The sequence below is a fragment of the Marmota marmota genome, unplaced genomic scaffold (genome assembly GCF_001458135.2).
Source record: "Marmota marmota marmota unplaced genomic scaffold, marMar, whole genome shotgun sequence".
Taxonomy (NCBI): domain Eukaryota; kingdom Metazoa; phylum Chordata; class Mammalia; order Rodentia; family Sciuridae; genus Marmota; species Marmota marmota.
The window spans coordinates 2,233,722-2,242,311 of record NW_026000241.1 but is presented as its reverse complement, the minus strand read 5'-3'; the positions used below and the strand labels follow the sequence as shown (position 1 = coordinate 2,242,311).

The 8,590-nt window shown below is 54.0% G+C and overlaps 1 protein-coding gene across 1 annotated transcript in view; it reads left to right on the top strand.

Moving 5' to 3' along the window:
* Cacna1a (calcium voltage-gated channel subunit alpha1 A) overlaps nucleotides 1-7,711 on the top strand; it is a gene marked incomplete at its 5' end in the record, with an annotated part of 153,626 nt that extends 145,915 nt beyond the window's left edge. Inside the window, one exon of the mRNA XM_048795338.1 lies at nucleotides 7,673-7,711. Within this exon, the coding sequence (XP_048651295.1) occupies nucleotides 7,673-7,711 (39 nt within the window). The remainder of the gene's footprint in view (nucleotides 1-7,672) is intronic.
* Between the last annotated feature and the right edge of the window lie 879 nt (nucleotides 7,712-8,590).

Genomic DNA, 8,590 nt, shown 5'->3' with positions numbered 1-8,590 from the left:
CAGAGGACCCGCCCGACAGAAGACCCCAGCCTCGGGGCCAGGGCTGGGCCGCGAGGGGGTCCCACAAACCCCTCAGCCAGAAAAGACCCTCCCAGGCATCGACGGCCCCCCAGCCCTGACCTCCCCCGGCCAGGGGCTCTGGGGCGCGGCTGAAGACAGACCAACCACAGCCAAGGGATTCGAAACACTCAGCCCTTTTTGGAGAACTTTGGGGAAAACGGGGAAAAAACAAAAAAAAAAAATAACAACAACAACAACATTTTTAAAAGAAAAACGGGGAGAAAACAAATCGCTTCTATTGATGAGTTTTATCATCTCAATTGAATCCTTTCCCTGGTGATTGAATGCTGGTGGCTGCTGTGGTGAGGACACAAGGAAGGATGCCACCCCAGAGCCCCACGCAGACGGGACACATCACACTCCCTCAGCCACACACAGGAGTGCTTGCTGGTGATACCAAACCCTCCTATTACTGCCTGCAGAAGTCAATTTAAAGAAAAATAATAACAATAAACAATTTTAAAAAGGACAAAAAAATTAATGATTGAGAAAAAGAAGCATTTTTTTCTGACATTTGGTCCTGCTTGAAATAACAAAAGAGAAAAAAAACAAAACGAAAAAAAAAAAAAAAACACCACCACAATTCCCTGGCTTCTTTTTTCCTTTTTTTCCTACCTTGTTTGAAAACCGTGGGCTTGGGACTGTGAATTATTGCATGACATTAAAAAGAAAAAAAAAATAATAAAAAAAAGTTGAATTCAAGGGCTTTCGGATTAGCGTGGTCTTTGTCCTTTGCCAAGTGCTGCCCAGGTCTCTTTGGGGGGATGTTGGCATCTGGAACAAGGGGTGAAAGTAGTGATGGGGTGTGTCTAGCAAAGGAGTGCTTACCCAGAATACACCAGGCCCTTGCCCTGAGGATGGGGGGTCACAGCTCAGGACACACCGAGGACCCACCCCTGGCCTGCACCAAGCCTCTCTCTGGCACCTCCCAACACCCCAGCAGTTGTCTCCACAGGGCTCTGCCCCAGAATGAGGGCGTGGATTTTCCTGAGAGGTCCCTACATGATGGGCAGCCAGTGAGGACTTCAGAGGTCAATGTTGGGAGCAGCCCTGGGAGGGCAGGGCTGGGCCTGGCCAGCTCCAAGCAAGGGTTTTGTATCAGACACATGAGTGAGAGCCAGGTGTGGTGGCACACAGCTGTGATCCCTGCTCCTCAGGAGGTTCGGGGCCAGCTTAGGCAACTTAACCCTAACCCTAACCCTAACTCCAGCTCAGCACCCCTAGGTTCCATCCCCAGTACTGGGACATATACAAAAGTAATCCAGTCTCCCTGCCCCAGGCACTGGACTAGGGATAGAACCCAGGGGTGCTCTACCCCTGAGCTACATCCCCAGCCCTTTTTATTTTTTATTTTGAAACAAACTCTTGCTAATTTTCCCAAGCTGGCCTCAGACTTGAGATCCTCCTGCCTCAGCCTCCTGAGTCCCTGGGACTACAGGCTGCACCACCATAGTGGGCCACCATGTGGTCTTACAGACACCCCTGGAAGGGTTGCAATGGCCCTCAGGACGGTGGGCCTCTTTGAGAACCGTTGTCCCCAGTAGTAGTGGCCCATGGTGACACATTCTTTACTACCACCATCATTATCAAGCACGACAGCAAGTGTCTCCCCCAGATCCTGCTCCACCCCATACCTGGGGCACGGGAGGCTACGGGCTCCAGTGGGGGGGCAGGCAGAGGGCTAAGACAGCCCTGCAGGAAGCGGCCGGCCAAGGAGAACCAGGAGGGTTGGTTTTAACCTCCCCACCGAGCAGCCTGGCCATCCCCACCACACAGGTTTCTGAGCCAGCAGCCTGGGCCTGGCAGCCTCTGACCACGGCTCACCTTCCACGGTGCTGGGGCTGCATGTGTTCAGGGGCCCACATGGTAAGCAAGGGCTGGTGGATGTCCCTCCGCAGCCAGGACAGTCATCCCAAGGAATGGAGCCCAGGAAGAGCTCCCAAGACTCCTGAACCTGAAGGCCAAGTCTTCAGTTTAGTCCCCGGAAGCTGGACCCCAGGTCTCCACAGCCCTCTCCCATCCCCTCAGTCCCTACCCTGAGGTACATCACCTGGAAGACGAGGGGCAAAGGAAATGGGGCACAGAAGCCCAAGGCCCCATTTCAGACATGTCCTTGGTCCCTATTTGCTAACTCTGCCAGCCTCGATGTCCCCTCTATGAAACGGAGATCCACCCTGTGTCCAGGAGAAAAAACTCAGTCTACCCTTTTAGATGCAGTAGTGAAGGGCTGTGAATTAAACTAACCAAAAAAGAGATGGACAGAAGAGAAGCCACAGTCTTCATTAACACACAGAAAAACAAAACTCGAAGTGGTAGTCACAGGGGCTTAGACACCATCTTAACAAAGGAAGGTGGGCTTGGGCTTTGAGGGAGGGAGGTCGTGGGGAAGTAACTAGTAAATACATGAGGAGGGTGCCATGATGGCACGCACCCGTGAACCCAGCGACTGGGGCTGAGGCAGGAGGATAGCAAGTTTGAGGTCAGCCTGTCACAAAATAAAATAAAATAATAGAAAATAGAAAAGGCTGGGGATGTGGCTCAGTGGTAAAGCACCCCTGGGTCCCATCCCCAGATCCAAAAATATGTATATGAAAAAGTGGGGAAATCTGGGCTGGGGATGTGGCTCAAGCGGTAGCGCGCTCGCCTGGCATGCATGCTGCCCGGGTTCGATCCTCAGCACCCCATACAAACAAAGATGTGTCTGCCCCCCAAAAAAAAAAATTAAAAAATAAATACTTTTAAAAAATTATCTTTCTTTCTCTCTCTCTCTCTCTCTCTCTCAAAAAAAAAAAAAAGTGGGGAAATCTAATGGGGAGCTGAGGGTTTTTGAGATGGTGCGGGCTCACCCCTGGGCCGACTCTCCATCGCCAGCACCGGAACCAGGGGATACGTCCACGAAGGGAAAGCTGTCACCTCATTGCTTCTTTTTATTTTATGTATTTATGTATTTATTTTTGTGGTGCTGGGCATTGAACCCAGGGCCTTGTGCCTGCGAGGCGAGCACTCCACCAACTGAGCCCCATCCCAGCCCTACCGTGTATTTTACTTAGAGACAGGGTCTCACTGAGTTGCTCAGTGCCTCGCCGGTGCTGAGGCTGGCTTTGAACTCGTGATCCTCCCACCTCAGCCTCCTGAGCCGCTGGGATGACAGGCGGGGGCCACTGGCCCAGGTTATATCAGTCTCTTGAAGGGAAATCTATGCCCAGCTCTCAGGCAATAAAGGGAAATTCCTCAGGCAGCCGAGGAGGACCCGTTTCTGGGGGTCCCCAGTCACCTCCCAGCTCTCTTGTGCTGCTGGAACAAAATACCTCGTTCTGGGCAGAGAGCTGCCTCTGGCCACAGTGGTGGGGACCCAAGAGTCCGTCCCTAGCTCCTGAGCTCTGGTCAGGCCTTGTGGCCCGTGGCATCCCAGGGGCAGGAAGACATGCAAAAGAGACCACTTGGTGAGAGGGAGGCCAGAGACGGGGAAGGGGACCGTCCTGCCCTCTTATGACAACCCTCTCTTGCAGGAACTAGCTGGGTCCCCTGAGAACCACACTATCTCTCCCAACAGTGACACCCCAGTAGCCTAAGCACCCTCCACCAGCCCCACCTGCTCAAGAGCCACAGCTCTCCACATGGCCACTGCGGGAAGCCCCGGCACCGGAGCCTCTGGCGAGTCCCAGCCTCGTCCCAAGGAGCTACCTCCTCAGCTCAAGACCACCCGGTGGGAAAGCTGTCCCATACCTTCAGATGCCATCAAGGATGACTGGCGGAGGGGCCAGAACCGGTGACATCGCTTGGCACGGAGTCTGGGGGCCGGGAGAGCCAGGTCTGTGTGGGGGACCAAGCAGAGCACCCCAGCTTCTGGGACCACTGGCCCCTCTGGAATTCAGGGCAATGCTGGGATGAAAGTCTGATTTTAGGGAAGCAACCTGAGGAGGAGGGGGAGGAGGAGGGGGAGCGGGAGGGGAAGGAGGACTGGACACCAGACAGGAGGCTGGGGTCCTTCCACTGTGCATTTTGAAAAGCCTCACAAGTCGTCTCTTATGGGCATCAGGCATCGAAGCATAAAGGATAAAACATTTAAGTTAAAAAAAAAAAAAAAAAAAGCCATTCACAGTGGTGCCTGCCTGTCATTCCCAGCTCCTCAGGAGGCTGAGGCAGGAGGACCACTTGAGCCCAGGAGTTCCAGAGCAGCCCAGGTAACATACCAAGACCCCATCTTCAGGGGAAGAAAAAAAAAGCAGAAAGAAATACTATGTCAGTCAGCTCCTCACTGGGGAGCCGGGTGCGGGGGTGCCCCCCTGTCACCCCAGCAGCTCGGGAGGCTGAGGCAGGAGGATCGCAGGTTCAAAGCAGCCTCAGCAAAATCGAGGCGCTAAGCAACTCAGTGAGGCCCTGTCTCTAAGTAAAACACACAGTAGGGCTGGGATGGGGCTCAGTGGGCGAGGGCCCCGAGTTCAATCCCCGGTACAAAAACAACAACAAAACCAGCCCGAGGCACTGTCGCACACAGAGAGAAGCTTATTTAGCTCCTGATTCTGGACGTCCCAGTCCAAGGACTCCGTCGTGTGGGGCCGTGGTGAGGGTGGCCCATCAAGGTAGCAGGTTGGGGGACAGTCCAGTCACACCATGAGACGGGACGCAAAATGAGGAGGAGAGAAGCGTCACAATCCCCTCTTGGACACTGCTGCAGTGACCCAGGACCTCCCACCAAGCCCCCTCCCAGAGGCCCGGCACCTCCCAGCAGGGGAACCGAACCGGGGACCAAGCCTTTAACTCAGGGACCTTCGGGGACACTCATTCCAATCTCAGCAAATGGTGGAGTGTGGCTCAGTGACAGGGCACAGGGCCTGGGTTTCATCCCCAAAGAACAACATGAAATGAATAAAGAAGCCGAGTCCCTCGCAGGGCCTCCCAGGGTCGTGTATTGAACCGCTACTGGCTATCGGCTCCGCATGGCAGAGCGCCCTCCCGCCTGCCCGGGGCCAGAGAATGAAGTTGGGGGGTGGGGGGGGCTGGCGCCCCCGGAGCCCCCAGGGACCCTCTATCCCGGGGCTGTCCTCTAGTTTCTGAAAGCTGCTGGCAATACTCGGGGCTCCCCGGGGAGGGACTGCCTCAGGTGCCCCCAGGAAGCGGCAAGGGACCTCCGGACTGGGGCTGCGGAGCCTGGCCCTGGGCATCCAGCTGCAGGGCCGGCAGTGACTGTGGCCTGTGGTCCCCACTGCATCCCAGGGGACTAGGCAGACCCCACCCGCCACCCAGTCACATCAGCGTCAAAGCACTCGGAAAAGCTGAGAGGGACATGGCTCCCAGCCAGCCAGGTGTGACCCTGGCTCCGTCCCCTGCAGGAGCTGGCTTCACCCTGAGCATGCGCCCTGTGTACCCAGTGACCGTGTGAGGAGTCACCCACTCACCCCGCCGAAGTCGGCCCAGCACGTGCTGAAGGTCAGGTGGGGACGTGCCGATGAGGAGTGTCTTTGGAGGGGACAGACACAGAAACTGCTGTCCGCCCGCCCACACCTTGAATCTGCAATGACAGTGCCATCTGTTAGACTCGACGCCCACGCCCCATCTGGCCTTCTGTCCCTGCCACTCTGCCCTGCTGGGAATGGTGTCCCGTGCTCCTCCTTCGTCTCCTGGTCACACCAGGCCACCGCTCACCCGAGGAGCTGGCCAGGGCTCCGGGCCCCTCCCGGGGCTCTCACCACCTTAGTTGGCTCACATCTGTCCACATGACCCTGCCAAGGGCCACCTGCCCTGGACCCACCCTTCTCCAGCTCTGAAGCATGTGAAGGACGTCCCCAGGCCCGGCTGGGGCTCAGTGGCAGAGCACTCACCTGGCACATGCGAGGCCCTAGTTCGATCCTCAGCACCACATAAAAATAAATAAATAAAATGAAGGTACAAAAAAAAATCAATCAATTGCCAGGCACGGCGGCACAAGCCTGTCATCCCAGCGGCTCAGGAGGCTGAGGCAGGAGGATGGTGAGTTCAAAGCAGCCTCAGCAACAGCAAGGCGCTAAGCAACTCAGTGAGATCCTGACTCCAAATAAAATTGAAAATAGGGCTAGGATGGGGCTCAGTGGTAGAGGGCCCCTGAGTTCAATCCCTGGTACCAAACAACAAACAATCAATTGAAAGAGCTGGTCCCAGAAGCAGACACCAGTGATCTCAGCAACTTGGGAAGCTGAGGCAGAAGAGCGCAGATTTGAGAACAGCCGGACAATTTAATGAGACCTTAAAATTTAACAATAATAGAAGCTTTAAGGGCTGGGGCTGGGGCTCAGCGGTAGAGGGCTTGCCTGGCAGGGCGCCTTGCCCAGAAAGCCCTGGACTCCATACTCATACCAGCAGCAACAACAAAATCAACCAAGTGGACAATTAAATTAGAAAGACCCCAGCTTGGTTCAGGAGCTATCCTGAGCTCCGGCTCCCAGGAGGGCCCCAAGGCAGGCGGGCCCTAAGGCGGGGTTGGTGGACCTCAGGCCCCAGGAGGAGAGGCAAGGCGCAGGCAGGCCGACAGTGCCACCTAGAGGCAGGGCGGTGAACAGCCAAGGGCGAGTCGACTTTGCAACCACCTAGCTGGAGCCCCAGAGCACTCTCCCAAGAAGGGGCACCAGCGGGTACCCTAAGGTCATCTCAGTTCTCAGCTCCAAGGACAGAATTGTGACCAGTGGGGACATCATAGACATAGATTCCTGGCCTCACACATGTGAGGTACTGGGTTCCATCCTCAGCACCACATAAAAATAAAATAAAGATATTGTGTCCACCTACAACAAAAAAAAAATATTAAAAAGAAGAAGAAGAAGAAGAGGAGGAAGTAGTAGTAGGAGTAGTAGTTTGGGCCTGGGTATAGTTCAGTGGTAGCATTTGTCTAATGAGGGGGAGGTCCTAGGTTCAGTACCCCGTGGGGGGGGAACACTTTCTAATGATTGGATCTACTCAGAAGAAAGCAGATGGCTGAGAAGACCCAAAACTCCATGAACTGGAAGAAGTTGGGAGTGGAGGACCCTGTGGGCCTCTGATTTCTGCCTCCATTTTTTTCTCAGGAAGAGGCCAATGCAGGTAGGAGACCAGAAGAGAAGGTGGAGAGGGACCCAGGGAACGGAGGATGGGGGTAGCAGAGGTAGAGGAATAGGGGGCACCATCAGATCAGAAAACTAGGAGTCAGACACAGTTCCTTGTTTGTACAAGGTCACACTGGGTAAAAAAAAAAAAAAGATCTTGACTCCCCCCTAGGTCCGTGTCACTCCAATCAACCTTGCCACTCCCCGGAGGTGAGGACATGCCCAGCTGGCTGAGACTTAGTTACCTCCAGTCCCATCTGTCCCCACCTTCACATCAGACACCCATTTCTGGTTCTCAGGTCCATTTACCCTAAACCTGCCCCCAGGAACCATTTTCCTGCCAACCGGGACCCCTGGGTTTGCAGGCCACAGAATCAGGATGGATTGAGTATAACAGTCTCCAGGTCCTTGAGCTCCAGTGGTCAAGGGCTCAACGTGGCTCAGTGGTGGAGCACTTGCCTAGCATGTGCAAGCCCCGGGTTCAATACCCTGCGTGGGGTTGGGGGAGGTTCAAGGTCCTTTAAGGTATTGCAACTCCGCTCCTCCCCCTCTCCCAGCTGGCCAAGAAGAGCAAGTTCCACGGCCTCCCCAACTGAGCCACAAATCCAAAGTCTAAGCCTGGACGCGTGGCACATGCCGGCAAGCCCGATTCCGGAGTCTGAGGAAGGAAGATCTGAGTCTGAGGCCAGCCCAGGCAACCGGGAGACCCTGTCTCACAAAGTAAAGGGGCCGGGCGGTACAGTGCTTGCCTAGCGTGCCTGAGGCCTTGGGTTCAATCTCTGGTACAATAAGCATAAATATATAAATGAATTTTCAAAAATAAATACGAGGGCTGGGGTTGTGGCTCAGTGGTAGAGCACTTGCCTCGCATGTGTGAGGCACTGGGTTCGATCCCCAGCACCCCATTAAATAAACAAATAAAGGTATTGTGTCCATCTACAACAACAACAATAAAACAACAATAAAAAAGAAGACTTAAAAGAAGTAAATAAATAAATACGAGTAAGAGTCATCCATCATTTTTCTTTTCTTTCTTTCTTTCTTTTTTTGATTGCAGTGCTGGAGATAGAATTCAGGGCTTTGTACATGAGAGGTGTTCTACCACTGGGCCACACTCATAGCCCTCTATCATGAAATTCTGAGGAGACATTTGTTTGCCTGGGTGCCACCCATCACTGAGTGTGAACACAGTGCCACCCAACAAAGCACATGACAATGATGTAAAATCAGGACATAACTGTATACCCAATACTGAAGCGCATGACAGTGATGTGAAAATCGGGAAGGAGGAGGAGGGTGCCTCAGAATCCCAAAGAAGTTACCAGGCTACAGAGACCTCTGCATGTACCAGTTGGCTCTGTTGCTATAATAAAATACCTGAGAATAGGTCAGATGTAAAGAAAAGAGATTTATGGAATTCACAGTTGTAAGGGCTGAAAGTCCAAGATAGTACAACCCAGCAAGCTGATCCCTGG